This window comes from Panthera pardus, unplaced genomic scaffold (assembly GCF_024362965.1).
Source record: "Panthera pardus isolate Hobbes unplaced genomic scaffold, ASM2436296v1 HiC_scaffold_8, whole genome shotgun sequence".
Lineage (NCBI taxonomy): Eukaryota > Metazoa > Chordata > Mammalia > Carnivora > Felidae > Panthera > Panthera pardus.
In genome coordinates this window covers 15,028,659-15,052,754 of record NW_026527013.1, presented here as the reverse complement: position 1 = coordinate 15,052,754, position 24,096 = coordinate 15,028,659, and the positions used below count along the sequence as shown (strand labels likewise).

The following is a 24,096-nucleotide window of genomic DNA, read 5'->3' as shown; positions in this document are numbered from 1 at the left end:
ACTTATCCTGCTGCTCAACGCGTTCCAGATTTGGCCACTGGGAGTTCCTTTGGGTTGCTTCCTGCGTTCTTTCAACACGCTTGCGATCTTTCCCGAGCACACCTTTACTTCTGACAAGACAAGATGTTCCAGCCTCTTGTATTTTTCCCTGCCCTGGCCTCGGGGTCAGCCCTTTCTCCGAGGAGTCCTGGTTCCTTTTATTGAAGAATGGTGCTTTAAAAAACAGGATCTGAGTGCTAAGCAAGTTCACTGCTACTGGGGTGTCATTGCTTCCAGACCTTCTCAGCAGACAGAGCTCGATAACTACGTACGTACTTACACTCACCCACACAGCACTAACCCATACAGCTCTTCTATCCATGCAGCTCTTAAAAGGCCCTGATATGGGGCACTTGGGTGGCTCAGTCGGTCGGGCATCCGACTTCGGCTCAAGTCACGATCCTGCGGTCCGTGAGTTCGAGTCCCGCATCGGGCTCTGTGCTGACAGCTCGGGGCCTGCAGCCTGCTTCGGATTCTGTGTCTCCCTCTCTCTTTGTGCCCCTTCCCCACTCATGCTCTGTCTATGTCTCTCTCTCAAAAATGAATAAATGTTAAAAAAAAAAAAAAAAAAAAAAAAGGCCCTGATAGCTGGTTCTAACTTTCCTTCGTGTCTTATTTATAACTTCTTTCTCAGACAGGGAGACACCTGGCTCTCATTATCCACAAGGTATTTATTAAATCTTAGTATACTCACGAAGTACTTTCAGAATTGCTAACCCATACCCCTGCGAGCAACAAATTTACTAGTGGACAGCAGTTGTGTGGCATTCTTTTTGTCTTTAGCCTTACAGTGAGTGCCCACCCCACATCCCATTTTCCGTCGTCTCCCCCTCCTTGAGCATGCCTGTTATTCCCTCCTACCCCTGTGAGGTTCATCGGTACCTGTCTGTGCTCGAGTCTGGGTGCCCCGCATCCTGGCTACTTTTAATTACCCGTTTACATTGTGGGTATGCAGACTAGCACCATGACTCTAGAAGTCAAAGCTATCAGAAAAGGTGTGCTCAGGGAAAGGTGGCTCTGCTCTCAGCCCTATTTTCACACCCCCATCTTTCTGCCTCGTTCCCAGACACCCCGGGCAGGTAACCAGGCTATTTAACTGCTGGCTCATAGTTCCTGTATTTCCTCTGCACAAATGAGCAGATCCATGAATATATTTTATCCTTCTTTCTTAAATGAGGAGTGGCACACTACAGATACTCTTTTACACTTTGCTTCTTTTTCTTTCTTTTTTCTTTCTTTTTTTTTTTTTTAACACTTAATACATATGTGGGCAATCACTATACATCAGCTCACGGAGACCTTCCTTATTCTTTGTAAACATTTTCTTTCTTTAAGATTTTAAGTAATCTCTACACCCAACACGAAGCTCGAACTCACGACCCTGAGATCAAGAGTTGGATGCTCTTCTGACTGAGCCAGCCAGGCGCCCCCTTTGCAAACATCTTTTGAAAGCACTTTTTTTTTTCTTTCAGAAAAAGACTCATTAGCTTATGAGATTCTCAAAGGAGCTAATGCTCCTCAAAAAGTTTAAAAACACTGTTCTGAAGTATGTAACTGTCACAAACTTATCTTTAAACTGCCTGGCTAACTGCATATATGACTGACGTTTTGATTCTGAGACACTGAAATCCAGCAAAGCCCAACCCCCACCATCTGCCCTGTTCGTTTCTACTCTTTTCCTCCCCCAATTCCTCTTAATGAAGAGAAAATAAGCATCACAAATCAGCCTGAAGTCGCTTTGCCGGCTCATCCGCTCCCCAGGCCATTCCCTTGCTGGAGGCAACCCCCATCGTGAGTCTGGGGAGACCTGTACTTGAAAGCAACAGAATTTCAAGTCTAGGAAATGAGTTAGATAAAGTGACCCCTCTTCACTAAAGGATCCCAAAACTATGTCACTGTCTCTTAACAACCCCACAGCACACAGCAGCACAGGAAAGGCTTCCTAGGTCAATCTCTGATGCTCCACCCCCCGCCCCCCCCCCCCCCCAGGATGCCCTGCTAGGAAAGTGAAAACAGGGCCCAGAAACATCCTTTACAAAAGACTCCTTCTTGAGGTGCAAGTGCGATCAATCACTACGAGTATTAGTCATGGGCTCCGGGTCTGGTCCTGCCATGACTAGCTGCTTGACCTAGGACGAGATGCTCTAGACTAGTTCCCTCCTCTGTTAAAAGAATGGACATTGAATCAGAAGGCCTCAAAGATACTGCTCTAATTCCACAGACCTGTAAATTGAAACAGCCGCAATCATTTGCAACAATGAACAGTAGCTACTCCCTCAGTGCCTTTACCACATAGGAAGTGATGTGCCAGGAAATGCTACACAGTTGACACATTTAATTCTCACAATAACCCTGTAAGAGAGCTTTTTTTCATTCCATTTTACAAATGAGGAAAGAGGCTGAAAGATGCTAAATGGCCGGCTCAAGGCCACAGCCGATAAGGAGCACCCGAACCCCGCGCCAGATCTCGTAACAAGTCCACATGGCCTCCTGCGTTCTAAAGGGTCTCTCCACCGTGCAACAGGAGTGAGCACGGCCTCCCTGCGAGGATGCTGGCTATACCAGTTGGTCCTGATGATGAAGAGGACTCTGCACGCAGGGAGGCCACAAGGTGACAGGCTTCCCCACTATGCCTTTAAAATACCACTTCTCTGGGGAGCGCCTGGGTGGCGGGGTTGGTTAAGCGTCTCACTTCGGCTCAGGCCATGACCTCATGGTTTGTGAGTTCAAGCCCCGCCTCAGGAGCCTGCCTTCTGTCTCTCTCTCTCTCTCTCTCTCTCTCTCTCAAAAATAAATAAAACATTAAAAAAATAAAATACCACTTCCCTGGAAAGACCTAGTCACAACCCTTTGTCGTGACATGCCCCTTGTTCCAGGATGGGACTTGGGAGGGGGCCAGAAAACTGGGCCTCACCAGGTATTGCCTTTCCAACCTTTACATCACTCTCTGTTCCCTGGGGAAGGCTCTATGGGAAGGGCTCAGGTGACAAATAAGAGATAAACAAAAAGCTACAAATTTTTCTGTGCAAGCATGCATAGATTTTTTTTTTTTTTTTTTTTTTTTTGGATAGGAAAAAAGGACTGGGATGCCTGGGTGGCTCTGGTAGTTAGTTGAGCGTCCAACTCTTGATTTTAGCTCAGGTCATGATCCCAGGATCATGGGATTGAGCACCATGTCAAGCTCTGCACTAAGCATGGAGCCTGCTGAAGAGTCTCTCTCCCTCTGGGGCACCTGGGTGGTTCAGTCGGTTAAGTAGCCAACTTGATTTTGCTCGGCTCAGGATGCGATCTCTCGGTTCATGAATTTGAGCCTTGTGTCGGGCTGTGCTGACAGTGTGGAGCCTGCTTAAGATTCTGTGTCTCCCTCTGTCTCTGCTCCTCCCCTGCTCAAGCTTGTGTGCTCTCTCAAAATAAATAAACTAAAAAAAAAACAAAAACAAAAAACCTCTCCCTCTTCCCCTCCCCCACTCACCAGCATATAATATAAAAAATATATACATAAAACAAAAACACAAAAAAACACCTAAGAGAATAAGAGAAAAACAAACCAAAAAACCCAAACAAATTAGTCTGAATCACTGCACCCACAACTTTTCTTTTTTTTTTTTTTTTAATCCAGCATTCCTCATAAAAGGCTTAAAAATCACCCAAACCTGCTTGGCCTGGCTCAGAGCCAGAGGCCCGACCAAAATATTTATTCTCTGGTAGTATTCAGAAGCAAAGGAATTAATCCCTGTGTGAACATCTAAACAGGGGGCGCCCTGAAGTGAAAGCTCCATTCAAAAACTCAACAGAGACGTCAACATGTGCAGGACGACACCACCAAGTGGGGCCCTGTCCTTCTCTGCCGAGGGGGCGGGGGTGGCTCCCGGGACTTTCCAGTTGTTAACTCCCAGTTGGGTGTGGCGTGGTGGGGTCCCCTCCAGCCTCTATTTAAACCTCTCCTGTCACACACCAGCTTTGCGACCTTACGCAAGTTAGTTCCTCAACAGCTTGGGGTCCGTCCGTCCAGAAAGGGGAACTGACCCCAAACTTACAGAATTACAGGAGAATCCAGAAGCCAGGAGTCATTTCAGGGGACCCTCAGCGCAGTGTAACACGCAGAATGCCCCCTCCACAGTTCCCTTCTCCTGTTCTGGGGCGCGTATCAGCTCACCGAATCCTCGAAAACAACCGTGGAGAGAGGTTACTGACGAGGTCCCTGAGGCACCAGTCTCGCTGTTTGTGACAGATTGGAAGGACAGGTGACTCCACCCAGAGCTGCTTTCCTCACACCCAGACAACCCAGTCCTATGGCTCCCTAACCGAAGCTGAAAGTGGACTCTGCTAACCTAATGTGCTTGGGGAGGTTTAGACTGTGTCCTCAGTGATGTTAACCCCCTCCACCTTGCTCTGACATGTCCACCACCTCGGACGTGCTAGCGAACGGTAGCTGGAACGCCACCCCTACTGGAACATGACCCCACTTAGAAGGACCACATCAGATCCAGCTCCGCGGGCCCCGCTCAAGCCACCGCAGGCAAAATCAGATGTCGATCCTCATTCCCCCTCCAAGTGTATTTGAGTAGTCCTGCATTTCCTCGCAAGGGTGGGATTCTGTTCACCTTGTAAAGTGCCTGAGCGCGGCCTTTCCGTGCCGTGGGCCTGCAAATGGAAAGGGCATGGGGCTCCAGATCAAGAGCCCTGAGGGCTGGCTCCAGTTCTGCATGGCCAGCTTGAGCAGCTGAGTACCGACCGCTCAATCTTACAGCTAAAGACCTGTCTCAGCCCTGCTCCCCCTTCTGTGCTGCTCCTTCAGCGATGCTTACGAAGAAAGCTAGAGCCACAGAAAAGAAACTGAAACCATCAGCTGAGCTACACCTCCCTTCGACTGCCAAGAAAAATTCCATAACATGGCTTTGCCAAAGCCCCAAGGGGAATGCCTTCTGGTGGGGCTAATCCATTGCTAGGGACTGGTCTAAACCTACGGAGTCCAGTTTAATGTCCAGGTCATGGCCAGGGCACCAGTAAACAGACCCCTGGAAAGCCTATCGTGTCTACTGAGCCCACATGACCGAGTCACCATCCACCTCCAACAGCCCGAGCCAATGGTAGGTGCTCACAACCCAGAGAGCAACCAGCTCCTCTGGCATGAATCATACTCTCTCCTTGGAATGTGATCTCTGACCTAGGAAATACTCAAGAAGAAGGGAGTTAAAGAGGAGTGGACACGTCAGGTGTGGAGGGAGGCTGGAGAGGCCACACAGAAGAAAGGCAGGGGGCGGGGGTTGGGGGAGGGGTCAGATTATACCAAGATGAAGGGAAGCTAGACAGCAAATGGCTGCAGAGAAGGGATACGCTTCAGGACAGAGAAGGGGAGGTGTCACCAGAGACATAAAGACAGGCAGACAGTGCAGACCATGTGATCCACGCTGGAGCCCATGGGATGTGGTGCCTTAGAGCTCCCTAGGGACTTCCTAGCTCTTGCCACAAATCCCCTCTTTTTTTTTTAAATTTTTTTTATGTTTTTATTTTTATTTTTGAGAGACAGAGAGAGACAGAGTGTGAGCAGGGGAGGGGCAGAGAGAGAAAGACACAGAATCTGAAGAGGCTCCAGGCTCTGAGCTGTTAGCACAGAGCCCGACACGGGCCTTGAACTCACAAGCCGTGAGATCATGACGTGAGCCGAAGTTGGACGCTTAACCGACTGAGCCACCCAAGTGCCCCAAATCCCCTTTCTCTTGAGATAATTCAATCATCTCTAGCCTTCCACGCTGAAAGAGCTTAAATCTCAAGAGCCACAGCCTGAACCCCTAATGGGGTCACTGTGAAGCCTGGGGCTACAGTGTATATGGTTTAGGACAAAGTCATACTTCTGATGGAAAAAACAAACTTGAAAAGGAGCTAACGTTCCTTCAGGGTTGGCCACATGCCAGGCGCTGTATATTTTGTCATCTCATCATTCCTCACAACCCCATTCGGCCCCCAGATGGACATGTTCTCATTTTACGTGTGTGTGTGTGTGTGTGTGTGTGTGTGTGTGTGTGTGTGTGTGCAGGTGGGGGAGGGGGGTTAGCTCCACTACTCAGATAAAATCTCTCTGGCTGTGAATGGCAGAGCTGGGAAAGGAGCCTGCAAACACAGTGGGCGACCACGTGACCTCAGGCAGGCCGGAGCAGAGACTCCACGGCAGGCTCTCAGCTGGACCAGGCCAGTGGTCTGCCCAGGGGCCAATGTCTGCTGGCTGCATCAAAATCTCCCAACACTTTATGACAATATCCATTCCCATGCTCCAGCCCCAGAGGTTCTGATTCAGAAGGTCCGGGTAAAGCCTGGGAATCTGTACTTTGTGGCTGAGTAAAAGGTACTTCCAGGCATCAGAATCACTGGGCTGTGACGGAGGTTAGCGATGTCTTCTCATGAAGAAAACACACCTCTAGCCAGTGAAGCAAACTCCAAAGAGGACAAATCCTAGATTCTGCAAATTCTGAAATCTGTCCCCCAGTTCCTGAATATTGTAAACAGAGAAAAAAACAGTTTGAGACACAAGTTAGTAACACAAAAGCTGTACAAGAAAAGGCAAATAGGGTTCTAACGGAACTTATAGCCAATACGGAAAAAATACTGCCTGAAAAGATAATAACATATGTCATACACTTTTTAAAGTCTAGAAAAATGGTACAGGGGGTGGGGGGTGAGTCAGAACTTTCCCTCCTCCTTCCTATTTGCTCACATGCTTCCAGATGAAAAAAGAAAGAGAAGTAGAAATGGGGATTCTCTCTGGCCTTTGTTTTCAGATCCTTATTTAAGGAAGGGAAGACAATGGCTTTCACTGCAGGAGGAAAGCAGCCTGAGGATCTGGTATGGGCTCTGCAATCAGACAGATCTGGATTTCTGTCCTCGCTCCACTACACACTTTCTGTGTCACCTTGAACAAGTGACTTAGCCTGTCTGAGCTCAGTTCTTCATCTACAACGTAGAGATTAATAATATTTACCTTCAAGCCTGTTTCAAAGATTCAGTGACATAAAAATCATAACATGTACCTAACAGGGGTGCCTGGGTGGCTCAGTTGGTGAAGCATCCAACTTCGGCTCAGGTCATGATCTCGCAGTTCCTGAGTTTGAGCTCTGTGCTGACAGCTCAGAGCCTGGTGCCTGTTTCGGATTCTGTGTCTCCCTCTCTCTCTGCCCCTCCCCCGCTTGCATCTGTGTGTGTGTGTGTGTGTGTGTGTGTGTGTGTGTGTGTGTGTGTGTGTCTCTCTCTCTCTCTCAAAAATAAAGATAAAAAAAAATTATAATATGTACCTAACAAAAGTGGGACATCCCAGCCTTCAAGGGTGAGAGGCAACCTAACAGAAACCAGTCCAATCGTATGCTAAGAATATTGATGGATCAACCTTTCCATTTTTCCTGCCCCACTCCCTCAGATCCATTCTCCATGTTTCTCTGCTCTCATCTGTGCACCAGGCTGACTCCTTCCAGACTGCATCACCTGGGCTCCCTTTACTGGCTTGTGGCTGGGTTTGGTCAATGAAAGGTCGAAAAGGAGAGGAGACAATGCTCCCCGCTCCCTATCCCCAGCACCCCTAATTGGTACCACATTTCTGACAGCACCTTCATCTACCCAAGCCTACAATTTCTGTTGAGCAGCCATTCCTCCACTGTTCTAATTATCACTAGCATCTGGTAACACAACTGCCTCCTTTGGCCCCCTTCAGCCCAGGGGTAACATCTACTCCCTGGTTGCTCATCTTTGGGCTCCCTGATCTCTCTTATTGATCCTTGAAACTCCCCCCCCCCCCATAGCATTATCAAGAGTGATATCATGAAAGTCTCCTGAATTATCTGAATGAGGTTCCGTATTCTGCCAGGACCTAATGATTCATCTTGCTTGCTCTCAAACTGCTCTCTCTCAAGTGTGCCTCGTCCTCCCAGTGGCCAGCTTGAGCCTGTCTATCCATTCCCTCAGGAAGGGATGGTTTCTTATAGAGAGGAACTGTAATCCCAGGAGCTAAGAGGTAACCATATTCTTTCTAACACATGGCCTGAGAAACAGAAAGCCACTCTGAAGACAGGTAAGAACAAAGCAAAAGCGTAAAAGCAGCAGAGCAAGGAAGAGCCTGAAGATGACCTTGAACTCCTGGAGAAACACTTGTAACCTTCTAATACATACTTTTTTTGCTTGGGCCAGTTAGTTGGTTACCATTACTAGCAACTGAGTCCTCAACACACATTGTGAGGTTAATTTCAACTGCTTCTAACCACCACCAAACCAGGATGAAATGCTCCTAAGATAGTAAAGGAATCAAAGGCTGAGAAGAAAGGGATGACAGAAACTGAAACTGACCACACTGAACCAAAGGTGAAAAATTAAAAAAAACGAGTAGGTCTATAGGTAAGGGCAAGAACAGGATTCCAGTGAGGCACTACTGGCCCTCAAAGACCAAAACAGAAGTTGGTCAAAAGACAAAACAAAAGTTGAGGTGATTTAAAAAAAATTAACTCAGTCTTTCTTTCTTTTTTTTTTTTAATTTTTTTTAAATGTTTGTTTATTTTTGAGACAGAGAGAGACAGAGCATGAACGGGGGAGGGTCAGAGAGAGAGGGAGACACAGAATCTGAAGCAGGCTCCAGGCTCTGAGCTGTCAGCACAGAGCCCGATGCGGGGCTCGAACTCACAGACTGTGAGATCATGACCTGAGCCGAAGTCGGACGCTTAACCGACTGAGCCACCCCGGCGCCCCAGTCTTTCTTTTTTTAATGTTTATTTTTTATTTTTTAATGTTTATGTTTGAGATAGAGAGTCAGAGTGAGAGCAGGAGAGGGGCAGAGAGAGGGAGACACAGAATCAGAAGCAGGTTTGAGGCTATGAGTTGTCAGTACAGAGCCCGAAGCAGGGTTCAAACCCAAGAACTGCAAGATCATGACCTGAGCCGAAGTCGGATGTTTAACCGACTAAGACACCCAGATGCCCCAAAAGTTGAGGCGATTTTAGAACTGAGTCAGTGGAAGCTCAATCACCTGCCTTCTGACCTTTATTCAGATGGTATAAATTCAGTTTCCCTCCTCCATAAATACAGCAATTTTGTGGCCAACATTAATAGTCCTTATGAAGAGATTTATTTAAAGTCAGTTACTCTGTATGGCTCTACCATACACAGAACAGACCATTTACCAACAATTGTGGCCCTAATATGTTCATGGTACTGGTAAGACAGAGGTTTAATTTTAAAAATGAAAACAATGTCCAACTTACCCCCCTTTTAAGAAATACCCTACTCAATGTCACTGAGTATCTACTAAGTGCTGGACACTGGCAAGGTTTTAAAAGTACCATACAGACAAATCAACAGATTATTACCTCCCAAGATCTATGATGGAGTGACTGAGCCTCTAAAACTCCTAGGATCAGGCTTCTAGCCACCTCTGCAACCTAATCTCCCACCACTACCCCCAGCCCACCCCTGTGGCTCCACACTTTCTCCACCTGAAAGCCTGTGGGTAGACTCAGCCTCCCTTCCTCCTGCAAGGCTCAAACCTACTTAATTAATTCTTAAGCGCACTGAGAGCTCAGTTCAAATACTATTTCCTTAGGGAAGCTTCCCCTGACTTCCCAGACTAGATCAGGTCCCTGATTTTTTTTCCCTTTACAGCTATCAGTACAATTTCACATACAAACACACAAAGAGATCTATAATTTCTGTCTCTTCCTTCTAGCATGGGAGCTATATAAGGGCAGGCTCCTTCCTATCCCTTGAGTCTAGCTCAGTTCTAGGTTGAATGAATGAATACTGAGTCCTGAAAATACACAGGAGGAACACTTGACATAGATTAGGGGAGCAATTCCACCTCCTTAGGGAAGCCCTCCGAACATCACAGACCAATATTGTATAGCTCCTTTAACCCCCACAAACTATACCACTCCCTTAGCAAACATCTTATATTCCATTGCCTTTACTTTATTCATCTTTGGAATAATAAAGGAATCAAAGGCTGACGGAAAGGGGACACCAGGAAGTAAATTCGACCCTACTGAACCAAAAGTGAAAAGTAAAACACAAAATGATTAGGTCTCTATGGGCAAGAACAGGATTGTGGTGAGGCTTTGCCCAGACATTTGGGGATGTGTTACAGATAAGGTACATCTGGGTAGGTTACAGATAAGGTCACACTTGGCTTTCCCTGGTAGTTCATTAGGCCCAGCATTCTCCAACTCTCGCTCTGGAGAGGTCAAGACCTGGGACTGAAGACTAAGCACAGAAGATCTGACTATAGTTACAGCTGCCTCTGGGAATCTCAGACCTCCACGGCAGAACTAAGGCCACCAGCTGTAAATCCGCCTTTTTTTTTTTTTTTTAAAGTAGGCTTCACGCCCAGCGCAGAGCCCAACCCGGGTCTTAAATTCAGGACCCCGAGATCAAGACCCGGGCTGAGATCAAGAGTCCGGTGTTTAACCGACTGAGCCTCCCAGGCGCCCCTCCGGTGGGCGATTTGTATTTTCAAAGCGCTTTCACTTCGGTGTCTTCTCTCCCTGTGCTTCCCAACCACGAGGTAAGGAACAGCGGGCCAGAAGCCCACCGCCAACCCCCATTTCCTAGTAGAGAAAAGCGAGGCTCAGCCCAGTGATGCGACGCGCGAGAGCTGAACAGTCTGTCCCGGGGGCGATGCTCCCTCATTGAGAAAAGGCCTCAGGGACTGCCCACCCCTTCCCATCCAGGTTTGGAACCTTGTACACGCGGAAGGCCGCAGGTACGCACACAGTCCTAAGTGGACGCTCGCCGTGGGGTCCTGAACACAACCGCATCGCGCGTTTCGGGCGGCACACGCCGGCCGCAGTGCTTTCTAACCACAAGGTAAACCCAACCCGCCGCCTGGCCGCCGCCTCCCGAGCGAACCGAGGGCGCGCCGAGACGCGCAGGGCCAGGGGCACCCGGGGCCTGACGCCGCGGCGTAGCTACCTGAACGCCGTGCACGATATACACCTTCTCGGCCTCGCTCAGCGCCACGGACGCCATGCTGCCGAGCCGCCCCGTTCGCCGCACGTCATCGGCTCGCGTCGCTCCCGCGCCGGCCGCGCCCCCCCCTCACCCCAACCCATGCGCTTGTGCGTCATCAGCCGGCGCGGCGGCCGCTCCTGCAGCCACCGCTGCTGCCGCCACCGCCGGCAGCTCGATGGGCTTCTCCTGCGCGCCGCCCCGTGTCTGGACGAGTCCAGGAAGCCGCGGCGCCTCGTGCCGGGGAGCCATCGCTGCAGCCCGAGGCCGGGTCCCGGGTCGGGGGCTGCAGGGGGAGGCGACGGCGGCGGCGGTGGGAGCCCCACCGGGGGCCTGGGACTGGGGAACTGCCTCCGGCTTCACGGTCAGTGGGGAGGGGGAACTGGGGTTGAGTGAAAAAGGCTGGGGTGAGGCCAGAGGCGTGGGCCGGGGCGGGAGCTTAGGACTTGCAGTGGGAGAGGCGCGCGTCGCAGTTTGCTGGGAGCTGGAGTTGAAGTAGCAGGTCGTGCGTGCGCGCGTGTGTGCGTGTGCGTGTGTGTGTGTGAGAGAGAGCGAGAGGCAGAGGGAGAGGGAGAGAGAGAAGAGAGACCGACCCCGAGTGAGGGGAGGCGGACGTCGTGATTGTCCTGAGGGGCTGTCTCCTTGCTCTCCTCCTCTCTTCCCCCCACCCCCCGCCCTCCCTCCTGCGTTTCCCTAGTCCCTAGAATGGTTGAAAAGAAGAGACGTTGAAGCCCTCTTTACTTCCTTCTCGGTGGGAAGGGTCCGAGCCAGAAGTGAGTGCCCATTAGTCCCGAGGCGTCCTACACCCCAAGGATTCCACCTCCCTGCCCGCTCTCTGGGGCTGACCAGACGCACACCCAGAACCTTGCAGGATCCCCCTTGTCCGGGGTGGTCGCTGGAGCATTCTCCCAGAGGAGGGGGCAGAGTCTTGGTAACCGGCGCTGGCGAAGGACACAGTGCCCAGCCATCTCCAGCGATGGCTGGAAGCTCGGCCTGAGGGAGTGATCGCTGGGCGCTGTGGACTGTTGCCCCCCCCCCCCCCCCCCGCCGCCGAAAAAAAGCCAGACCTGGCGGTAGCGAAGTAAAAGTATGGGCCTTAGATATCCAGAAAGGATACCTGCAAGGTGAATATAGGGTCACTGAAGGAGCCCATTAAGGTGAGGCAGATAGGGTAAGTACAGATTTTAAAAAGGTTATGTGGATAGATGGGGGAAAGTTAACCCAAAGTGATTGAAGCAAGGGGATCTGATGACTTTTCTAAATGTCCCTCTTCTAAGGAGCCTCCCTGTTCTCAAAAGCGAAAGTACAATAACCCTTGACAGCTTAATCATCTAAAGAATGTATTTCTCAGATAGTAGCTTCAGTACTGTTTCACAGATTACTGAGAGCTTACTATGGATGGGCTTTGTGCCAACCTTGGAACACTAAAACAAATAAAACACAACTTCTGCCCAGAGAAGCTCCCCAGGCAGAGGGAAGGGCTCTGGGTCAACCTAACCTAACAGGACATGGTTAAGAGCTATGATGGTGGCACCAATGAGCACACTGGGGTTAGGGAGGTGGGTCAGAGGAGGGTACAGGGAAGAAGGACCTGCCCATACTCTTTAAGTTCTAAACTGCTGAGTTCCAAAATAAATGATCACTTCTTAGTAGACTGGACATCAGTTCTTTCTTATGTCTCTACATAGTTCTCTGTAGGTGCACTTATAGGGAAGACATCTCACGTGGTTGGACTTTGCCCTTCAGGGAAACTGGGAGAGGTGAAGCCGAAAGGGTTTTCTTCTGAATGAAAGCACAGGTGCCCCACCTGTTGTGGCACATGGGGATCTTTCTGATGAGGTAACAAGGGACTGCTGATGTTAGAAATGATATTTTCTTCTAGAAGATTGCCCAGAAAGTAGAGACCCTGGACATGGAATTTTAGTAGCTAGGATATCTAAGAGGATTGAAGGTTTAAAAGGTGGCAGCAAATGGACAGATCAGAAAAGACAGAAGTGGGGCTCAGTCGGGTAGGCGTCCAACTTAGACTCAGGTCATGGTCTTGCGGTTCGGGAGTTGGAGCTCTGCGTTGGGCTCTGTGCTGACGGCTCTGAGCCTGGAGCCTGCTTCAGATTCTGTGTCTCCCTCGCTCTCTGCCCCTCCCCCGCTTGCGCTCTGTCTCTCTCTCTCAAAAATAAACATTAAAAAAAATTTTTTTAAAAAGAAGGAAGAGTCTGAGTTGGATACCATGGAATCATCGTTATATAGAAATCTTTCAACAGGTCTTTAAAAATATAGAACATATATTTGAACCACTCCCCTGACAATTGGCTAAAGTTTCCTTGCTGGAGAAGGGTTGACAATAATAATATTATTATGATATTAATATTATGAATGATGTCTGACATTTTAGGCTGACTAGGTCTGAAAGGTGTAAACAGTGGAATGTTTACTTTAAATTCTCTACTGAAACAACAGCACCTTCACTAATCATTCTATTCCAATGCTTCCAAAACATTTTTTATCACATTGGTTGTGACAATGCATTACACATGTTTAAAACTCACAAACTCAGACTTCTTTTTTGATTTATTGAAGCAGTTCAAAGAATGCACATTAGCCAGAAAACGAAGAAGCCAAGGGTAACACCTTAGTCTATAAAACCAACATGTTTTCCCATCACTGTCAGATTCCTTGGGGGGCATACTGTTTTGTAGGTCTGTCCATTCTGAATCTCTGTACTCTATTAATTTTTATTTAACACTAACTTACATAGTGCCCGTTATGTGCCAAGCACTGTTCTTAACCGATTCGATCCTCACATGAGCCCTATGAGGCAAGTATTATCCCAGTTTTACATATTGGGAAACTGAGGGGCAGAGAGGTCGATTGTCTTGATCAAGGTCACAGGTCACATGACTAGAAAATGGCAGGGCCAGGATTTGAGACCAGGCAATCCAGCTCCCATCCTTGCACTCCTAACCATCCCTTTATGCAGTCTTCCCACCAGGCTCCCCTTTGTTTTGCTGGAGTATTTGGTGAAGGAGGCCTGTGTTTGTTATGGAATTGATAACTGCCCTAGAAGCTGTACTTTTTATTCCAAAAACAAAGGAGCTCTTCAAGCATAAGTTCACATCCCTTGAATCCTTTTTCTAAAGGAAATGTAGAAAACTACATAGAACGTGGTGCTGAGGGGGACACTCCAATGTCTGTTTCAGTCAACCCTTGTATTATTTTTTTAATGTTTATTTTAATTGTGAGAGAAAGAACGAGAGTGGGGGAGGGGCAGGGAGAGAGGGAGATACAGAATCCAAAGCAGGCTCCAGGCTCTGGGCTGTAGCACGGGGCCCGACACAGGGCTCGAACCCACGAACTGCGAGCTCGGCAGAAATCGGCCGCTTAACCCACTGAGCCACTCAGGCGCCCCTCAGTCGATCCTTTTAGATAAGGGAAAAGGTTACATACAGGCCAAGTACAGCTTAACTCAGAGTAGCTGAGGAGAGCCCTCAACAACAGAGAAGGATGATGGATCTGGGACGGAGGACTGAGATAGGCATGGAGACCCAGATTCTAACCATGTGCCTTCCTCCCAGAATAGACATCCGGAAGCTCTTCAAACAGGAAGTGTTTGTTTGCAGGCCTGGGAGTGTCTAGTGTTCTTGTGGGCCCAAAGAGATGAGACACTGAACACACCTGCCTAAAAGGAGTTTAGGATTTACTCTAGCTGGGGAACCCAGGCACTTGAACAAGCGCATGAACAAGACAATGAAACAAAGTGCTCAGTTGAGCCCGTGTAGCAATTAGACGTGAGGCCAACCTATAATAAGGCGCTAATTGTGCAGGCCAGGCATCAAGGGGGAGAGGTAAAGGCCTGCCGCCAGCCACTCGCAAGCAACAATGACATTACAGAGGTGGAGTAAATCTGTCCCACCTAGCCTCGGTTAATTAAAGCAATAAAAGCCAGTTACAGAAGAGCTTGGGGCAATGCTGAGTCTGTGGGGTCAAAGTTGCAGAGAGCTCTTCAAAGCCCAGCAGGGGAACATCTTCTTTCCAGTCTTTAAGAGAGGTAGCCAAGTTCTAGGCTTTTCTTTACCTTTGCATTTTCACAATCAGCCCAGCACCCCAGAAAAGCAAAAGTGAGCGACCCGGTTTCCCTATAGAACTGTTTCCTTTAAACCCTCTGATTTGTCCTGCCTGTACCTTGTCTGAAAACACACTCGATGTAAATAACCTGTCAGTCAGGCCAGCAGGTCTTGCTCTTCTAGAAATTACAACTTGTAATTCCACTGGTAGAAAAATTGATAGGAATACATGGGTGACGCTTATTCTCATTAGAGGAAGGGTCTTCACGTGTGTTTCATTTTGAGAGGGCAGCGGGGTGCTTCTTACGTGTGGAAAAAAAGGGGTCACATATTCTGATTAGCAAATCTGGAAATACTTAAGCACACTTACACATGCTGATAGCCACAGAATCCAAACAGAAATGGTGGAGTGAGGTCTGGATATTGACCTGTTGGGGAAAAAAAGGAAGCAAATGCCATGCCTCCAGTTTCTTCCTGGTTTTGCATGTTTTCATCCTTTGCTTTCCTCTTTGAAAGCGGATTTCCAGAAACAACGGCTAGGTTATTCCTGGCTGTGAACTCTGAAGGTTAGAAGGCTCCAGTTCTGTGTCCCACCTAGTTCAGTTATTCTTCCAAGAAATGCAGGGAAATACCAAGAACACTCCATCTTTTCTCTCCTCCAAACTAGAACCTTCCAGGGAGGTAGAAACTTGACATTTGATCTCTGAATTTTCTGGGCCACCCGAGACATGAATTTCTCCTTGTCAGGGTCTGTGGGGATGGAATGCCTTTGGGTGGGATAGATACCTCACCTTAGAAAAATAAACCTAGCGGGACAAAGGCAGTTCTGGCCACGGTTCTGTTGCACTAAGTATTGGCTTTGCTATGTGTGTGTTCCTAAACCAAGAGATAGCAGACAATCTAGAAAGGTCAGATGATGAGGAAAATAATGATCTATGGTGGAAAGACTACTGGGTGTCTACTCCAGTGATCTGGGCTTTGCTCACGTCATTTTCTGTGATTTTGAGTAAGTCAGTTAACCTCTCTAAGCCTCATTTTACCCTAAAATTTGCATCTTTACCAGATGGTAAATAAAGCTCAGAACCGATCATTACTTAAACAATGAAAAATGGTCATTACATTTTAAGGTTTCTCTCTTCGGGGCACCTGGGTGACTCAGTTAAGCATCCGATTCTTGAATTCGGTTCAGGTCATGATCCCAGGGTCATGGGGTCAAGCCCCACGTCAGGCTCTGAGCTGAGCGTGGAGCCTGCTTAAGTTTCTCCCTCCCCCTCCCCCCAATTTGCACATTCTCTGTCTACCAAGAATAAAATAAAATTTATTACAAGATTTCTCTCTTTTACCACTTGGATGCATTTTGATAGTGCTTTTTCCACTCTGAAAAAAAAATTAAGTGAATTAACAAAAGGAAATGGTAATTACATGCCATACTTTAAAAAAAGAAATTTTTTTTTAATGTTTTATTTATTTCTGAGACAGAGACCGAGCATGAGCAGGGGAGGGGCAGAGAGAGAGGGAGACACAGAATCCGAAGCAGGCTCCAGGCTCTGAGCCATCAGCACAGAGCCTGACGCGGGGCTTGAACTCACAGACCTCGAGATCATGACCCGAGGCAAAGTCGGACGCTCAACCGACTGAGCCACCCAGGTGCCCCTACATGCCATACTTGATTGAAAAACTGAACACGCTCAGGAAGATTGCTAACAGTTATTGGTGGATTTCTGTTTGAATATTAACAAACAACGAGGAAAGGAAGTTAAGGGATGCTTTTGGTAGAAATATAAAACCCAAGAAATTCACAATGAAAATATTGAATTTGTTCACGAGAACAAAGGAATCAGAATCTCAACCCTGAAAGGGATCTTAGCAATCAGCTCAGTCTTCTCTCTTGTTTTGTAGAAGATGACACTGGGGCTCCTGGGTGGCTCAGTTATTTAAGCGTCTGACTTCGACTCAGGTCATTATCTTATGGTTCATGGGTTCGAGCCCCACATCGGGCTCTGTGCTAACAGCTCAGAGCCTGGAGCCTGCTTCAGATTCTGCGTCTCCCTCTCTCTCTGGCCCTCCCCCACTCATTCTCTCTCTCTCTCAAAAATAAGCATTAAAAAATATATAGTTAGATGGATGAAGACACTGAGGTCCAGGGAGGGCAACTGTGTCGCCGGAGATCATGAGATAGGAAGCTGTAGGAGTGGGAATAGAATTCTGGCGTCCTGACTCCAAGCCCAGTATTCATTTAGCACTAGCATCCATCTGTCTCCAGAGCCCTCAAATAGGTGCCAGAGAGCCTGTTGACTTGGTAGGCAGGGGCTACGGACTTGGACAGCCTTGTTCCTTGGTCCCGGGCTCCTCCAAGGCTCTGCTCTTGCATGGCACTTACTGATGTCTGGGATAAGTGGTATCAGACGTCTGAAAGCTAACTGGCTGCCCTGCTTGTGGCCCGGTGCCATTGCAGTGACTGTTTTCTCTTTCTCTCTCGTAGCTCTTCTCAGATCCCTCCAAGGGCTTTTGCTTTTAGTCTTTCAAAAAGCCAGGCTCTTGCCTGGGTGATGTCACAGTGGCTGCTTGTCCGCACGTGGCACAGTGTGGGGACAGGTGCTGTTTTCAGCACCCTCAGGTGGGACCCTTTGCTGGTTGGTCTCTGCCTAGCATGGGGGGGCTTTCTCCCCGAAAAAGCAGCGTGCTGGAACTTGGCCCCACAAGAAGCATCCCCCAACAGAAGCAGGTTTGAGGGACCCAATCTTAGGGTGACTCTCCTGGCTGAAGCTTCACATCCTTCCTGCTTCCTAGGTTAAGGCAGGATCAGCCTTCCAAATGTTCGCTGGTGCTCAGCCAGGGCCCCACCTGAGAGAACAGAATGCTTAAGTTCAGGCCTGGGGCCTGTGAACGCCCCCACACGTGGCCCACCCGATACTGCCACCTCCTCATAACCGTGTGTGGGCAGGACACCAAACAGTAAGTCCCCCAAGGTCACGGTGGAGGCCCCAGTACACCTCTCCCTTTGGTTTTCTAGTTATGGGGCAAAATGAATGGTTGTAGTGAGGTGTAAACAGCAGGCTCTGGAATGAGAGCAGGCTTGGGAGCGTACCCTGTCAACTGCTTCTTAGAAATAGGAACTCAGCGGGGCGCCTGGGTGGCTCAGTCGGTTGAGCGTCCGACTTCGGCTCAGGTCACGATCTCCCACTCCGTGAGTTCGAGCCCCGCGTCGGGCTCTGCTGACAGCTCAGAGCCTGGTGCCCGCTTCAGATTCTGTGTCTCCCCATCTCTCTGCCCCTCCCCTGCTCATGCTCTGTCTCTGTCTCAAAAATAAATAAAAACATTTAAAAAAAATCTTGCTCAGTTGGTTGAGCATGACTTTGGCTCAGGTCATGATCTCACGGTTTGTGGGTTGGAGCCCCTTCATCGGGGTTCTCTGTCAGCACAGAGCCTGGAGCTGCTTTAGATTCTGTGTCTCCCTCTCCCTCTGCCCCTCCCCCACTCATTCTCTCTCTCTCTCTCTCTCTCTCTCTCTCTCTCTGTCAAAAATAAATAAACATTAAAAAAAAAAAAGAAATAGGAACTTAGGCAAATCTCTCCATGCCTCGGTTTCCTCATCTCAAAGGGGGATGGGAAAGCCAGGGTTTATATCGACAAGATAGAGTAGATGTGCAGATCAAACCAGATGAGACATGTCTAGCGCCCAGCCCGATGCCTGGCAGGTAGTAGACACCCAGGAAGAATCCGGGCCCCGCCCTTATATTCAGCGTGCCTACCCGGACAGAGGCCAGAAGGCAGTTCAGGGCCAGATGAGACCACTGCACCTGATTACAAAGGGTTCCCGTTCAGTGAGAGTAACACACTCTGACCTGTTGAAGGTAGCTAGGTTGGTGATACATTGTTACCTTTGGAAAGAGTTTGCTGCTAAGTTGCAGATTTCTGGAAGGAGTTCCTTCAGGGAGATGGCAGCACAAGCCAGTGGTAGATACCGTCCACTAGACCGAGAGGGGAAGTTAGCCCCCTCTCTAGATGTTTTTTTTGGAAGTTGAACTCACTCCTGGAGCTTTATTTCTTTTCTTTCTTTTTTTTTTTTTTTTGTTTTACATTTACTTATTTTTGAGAAACAGAGCGAGACAAAGCGTGAGCAGGGGAGGGACAGAGAGAGAAGGAGACAGAATCTGAAGCAGGCTCCAGGCTCTGAGCAAGCGGTCCGCACAGAGCCTGACGCGGGGCTCGAACCCACGAACTGAGAGATCACGACCTGAGCCGAAGTCGGACACTCAACCGACTGAGCCACCCAGGTGCCCGTAGAGCTTCATTTCTTTACCTATCTATATAGCGGGCTGGACTACGGAGCACCTCGGTGCCTTAGTCAGTTGAGTATCTAACTCTTGATTTGGGCCCACGATTTGTGTGTTCAAGCCCTGTTTTGGGTTCTGTGCTGACAGTGTGGAGCCTGCTTGGGATTCTCTTTCTCTTTCTCTCTCTCTCTTTTTCTTTCTCTCTCCCTCTCACCCACCCCCCAAAAAACAGGCTGAACCAGAGTTTGGAAGAGGTCAGGTAATTCCTACAGTCTCTTTCTGAAAGGCTGTGTGTTAAAAAAAAATTTTAATGAAATGCTTTATCTATGTCCTCCCTCATCATAGGCATTTAGTTCATGTTGGTGCATGCCTGAAGACAGCACTGCATGTTTTGTCTAAAACTTATATTTTCGACAAAATCTCCAGTGGGCTTCGATTTCCTCATCTATGAAACAGAAGGAGTTTGACCAAAATCGAATAGATGGTCTTTAAGTTTCCTTCCAGCTCTAAAATTCTGGCCCAGACAGTGATTTTTATTTATTTATTTATTTATTTATTTATTTATTTATTTATTTATTTAATTAATTTAAAAAATTTGTTTTAATGTTTATTTATTTTTGAGAGAGAGAGGAAGACAGAATCCGAAGCAGGCTCCAGGCTCTGAGCTGTCAGCACAGAGCCCGACGCGGGGCTGGAACGCACGAACCACGAGATCATGACCTGAGCCGAAGTCGGACACTCAACTGACTGAGCCACCCAGGCGCCCCTGATTTTTATTTTTTAATCAGTTAATTTTAAGCATGGTCTTGTTTAAAGTCTCGTGAATTTTCCACATTGTTATTACATATCACGAAGCATGCCCAGAAAAGGAGAAAGTAGAATGTGTTACCCAAACGAGTGTAGTTCCTACTGATCCCCAACGTTTGTGACCTATGTTACGGCATATCCTATATGCGGGTGTGTGTTTTTTTAATAGATCTAGAAAGTCACGAGGTGGTGAACTAGTGGAAGGACTGTTAGCCCCCATGAGCCGTCCAAATCCCAGACTCTGTTCTGAAATGAAGGCCTACTGTTAGAAGTCTGCGTGTGCACACAAGTGGGTTTTAAAAGAAGGTGTGGCCAGGGGTACCTGGGTGGCTCAGTCAGTCAAGCACGGACTTCGGCTCAGGTCATGATCTCACGGTTTGTGAGTTCAAGCCCCGCATCAGGCTCGCTGCTGTGAACACAGAGCCCACTTGGATCCTCTGTCTCCCTCTCTCTTAGCACCTCCCCTACTTGTGCTTTCATCATAAATAAATAAATAAGAAAGAAAGAAAGGCCAGTTATGAGGCACGAAGGCAAATTTAGCTTACCGACCACTACCTGATTTTCTCCGTAAACTTTAATGTCTATGGGATTTGGCTTGGGGATGTGATGTTTTACCGTTTTGTTTTGTTTTCTTTAAGTGTTTTGTTGAAGGTTGAGTATGTCAGAAGACAAGAGGCGGGCAGAGCGTGACAGACCCTCCACGGAGGGAGGAAATCATGTTGACCTAGAACAGGCCAGGTGCTTTCCCTGCCTGGACACCCTCCTTGGCTGGCAGCTTGTGATACAGATGATAAGGCACCTTTCCTTTGAACCACACCCTTACCTTTTGGGGGAAAAAAAAGTTTAGTGACTCATTTTGTTTTTGGTTTTGTTTTTAATGAAATATATCAAACATAGTGATTCGGGGCTCATTCTTTGTTTTTCTGAGAACCATCTAAAAATGGGCATAAAATTGGGACTCCTGGCTGCCTCAGTCGGTAGAGCTTGCGACTTTTTATCTCAGGGTTGTAAGTTTGAGCCCCACACGGGGTTTAGGGCTTACTTAAAAATAAAATCTTCGAAGGAAAAATAAATGATAAAAAATGGGTATAAAATTTACAACCCTTTTAGATCCTAGCACAAATTAAGAGAATTGTAGCTCCGATTAATTCGTCTTTTACTTTGCTTCAGGTTCCTTTCTAAAGCTTCTAGGATATAGACCATTTATTCATCTTTGAAATTGTAGGGCTGGCTTTTGAACGCTCTTAAGTCTATCACTCTGAAATGTGAGAAATTCTAAAAGAGGCAGACACCATATTCTTGAGACAGTGGAATTTAAACCTGGAAGGTTATTGATATACTCGTTAAGATGAATTTCTTAACGTTAAGATGAATTGAGAAAAACAGTAGAAATATCAGAAAAGATGCTACTTTCTTCCAGGGGGCCTTTTAAGGGATTGTAGGGGTGGACAGAGTTATTTAACTGCAGTAAAAGTTAGTTTAATTGAGAGTGAACATTTAGGGCAAGTTCAAGAGGATACAAGACAAGCCCCCCCCCCCCCCCCACGGCAATTCAGCATAATGCTAGATTTATTCACATGTTAACTATTCACCTGAAACAAATTTTGACCTAAGCTAAAAGCCGTCTAGTTAAGGGTTTCTACTACCTTGCTATGTTCATGACATCTGCTCCCCCCTCTTTAAGGGGATGAAATTGAGTTTCAACTATATAGTTCCCACTTGTAGGGATCCAGAAAGCCTAATCCTTAAAAAAAAAAAAAAAAAAAAAAAAAATTGTTTTTTGAGTATTTGTATGATCCTTTTCTCTATGTCAAGGGAAAAAAATTGCACCTGATTGGAGTTGATGCAGACAGATATTTCATACAAGCCATAATGGTTGGGTTTGTTTATGCTGCTTTAAATCTGTACAGTCCCAAAACCTTCTTCTATGCTATGGGTGACTGCATGCGTGGATGTGAGAACGTGAGTGGGTGTGGTGTCTTAGGAAAGTAAAATTCACAAAGTACTTCGAGATGCTTCTAAGGATTTCAGATCTAGCTCCACTAATCCATGACTTCAGTATAGGATCTTATGTCATGAAAGCCGGTGAAGTTGGCAATCTGAGAGGATCTGCCGTCCCTGGGACCCTTGTTGGATTGAGAACAGTTGAGTTTGGGGACTCTGATGCATCCAGCACAGAACTTGCATGTCATGGCTTTGATCCTTGCGCATAAAGCCTGGGCTTTGGGTCAGTTGTCTTAGGGCAGGTGATGGATTTATAAGGATTTGCTCCTCATTCGACAAACGATGATTAAGTCCAGGCACTAGATCTGGACTCTTCCCATCGCTGATGGTCAACCTGCAGATGGGCCACAGGGAGATGGGGCCTGTGAACTTGGCCTTAGCATCAGCCTCTCAGACCCCTTTGGTGTGGCTCCGCTGTGGATGGGCAACACGGGAACGGAGTCATAAGCGGCATCCCGCAAAGCCAACGCCACACCCCAGTCCCTGGGGCTTGTAGGGCCCCGGGCTGCGTTTCACTAACCACATTTGTGTCTGCCTGTCTGCGTGAGTGGAAGGGCACACTTGTGGTCAGGGATAATGAAGCATGTGAGTTATTGATGGATCTGGAGGCAGTGCTCCGGACCAGATGCAGTGGCATGTGTTTTTGTTTCAGGGAATTAACACTAATGTCAGTCATTTCTTGCGTTTTGTTTCTGAAAGTCTAAGAAGGAAGGCTAGAGGATTTCCTTAGATTTACCCCACACTGCCCCCGACAGAGCTCAGATGGTCATTCTGCCAGTGCATCTTCCTTCTCGTGTGGATCTCTAGCTCTAGGGAGCCTCAGAAGTCCTCTGCTTCTGTGAATCCACCTCGGACTTCCTTACCCCCAGGGCTTAGTCCCTCTGCCTTTCTGGGCCTTGCTGCACTCCTCTGCCAGGCGGAATAATAATTACTTCGGGCCTGGATTACGTGTGGACAGGCCAACTCTTTTTAATGCTACAGAACCCTTGGCCAAAAAAAACACAACACAATTACTATAATTAAAATTGCAAAATGATCACTGTTTTCAGTCTTTCTTCAGAAACAACATGGAAGAGGAACAGAAAACCTCCTTCCACCCAGCTGGAACTCTCACCTGTTGCCTGAGTGCCTGTCTGGGCTCTTTGGCCTCTGGTGGACACTGAACCCTCTCGTCTGTCTCGTCTTTCTTGCCTGTCAGCAGTGCCCAAGGGGCCTTACTAATAGCGTGATTACCATCCTCAGAGCTTTCTCAGAGACTGGGGTGCCTCACCAGTACCCCCAGGGTGAAGTCCCAACTCATCATGAAGCTCAAGGCCTTGTAAAACAGCCTACAGAACATAACCCTGCCTTTAAAAAAAAACTTTTTTTAACGTTTATTTATTTTTGAGACAGAGAGAGACAGAGCGTGAACGGGGGAGGGTCAGAGAGAGGGAGACACAGAATCCGAAACAGGCTCCAGGCTCTGAGCTGTCAGCACAGAGCCCGACGCGGGGCCCGAACTCACGGACCGCGAGATCATGACCTGAGCCGAAGCCAGACGCTTAACCGACTGAGCCACCCAGGCGCCCCAGCCCTGCCTTTAAAGCTTCATTTCCACCTAACACCCCCACCCCCTGTGCCCGACACAGCCCAGGTGTGTGCACACTCACACACAGCACCCTGGACATCCTGCTCCCCCGGGCTGCATCACCACTCCCTCTGCCTTTGGGCAGAACACTTCACCTGGCTCCGTGGCCTGCTCAGAGCCCCTCCCTTTAGACGTCCTGGCCGTGAGAAAGCCTATTTATCTCACTTCTGGGCTTTGTTTGCTTTGGGGTGGTGCTGTTTGCCTCTCCATTGTGCTGTTCATTAGAAACCTGTGTGTTAGGATCATTGTGGGGTGGGTCTGTGCAGTTTCTGTATCTGTTCCCTCAAGAAATATTGATTTGAGCATA

The 24,096-nt window shown here is 48.0% G+C and overlaps 2 protein-coding genes across 16 annotated transcripts in view; one reads left to right on the top strand and one right to left on the bottom strand.

Moving 5' to 3' along the window:
• The window catches only part of EXOSC7 (exosome component 7), a 47,889-nt gene extending 36,806 nt beyond the window's left edge, over positions 1-11,083 (bottom strand). For all 5 annotated transcript variants that reach the window (XR_008420430.1, XR_008420429.1, XM_053897695.1 and 2 more), the window contains exon 1: positions 10,978-11,083. Coding sequence is in view for 3 of the 5 variants with exons in the window: in XM_053897695.1 (XP_053753670.1) it covers positions 10,978-11,034 (57 nt within the window). In the remaining 2 variants the exon portion in view is untranslated. The remainder of the gene's footprint in view (positions 1-10,977) is intronic.
• The window catches only part of ZDHHC3 (zinc finger DHHC-type palmitoyltransferase 3), a 60,674-nt gene continuing 47,595 nt past the window's right edge, over positions 11,018-24,096 (top strand). For 5 of the 11 annotated variants that reach the window (XM_053897689.1, XM_053897693.1, XM_053897691.1 and 2 more), the window contains exon 1: positions 11,018-11,377. In XM_053897689.1, the coding sequence (XP_053753664.1) occupies positions 11,033-11,377 (345 nt within the window). In that variant the 5' untranslated portion in view covers positions 11,018-11,032. Of the gene's footprint in view, positions 11,378-17,726; positions 18,030-24,096 lie in introns of those variants that run through there. The other 6 variants (XM_019416509.2, XM_019416512.2, XM_019416505.2 and 3 more) reach the window with 4 other exon arrangements.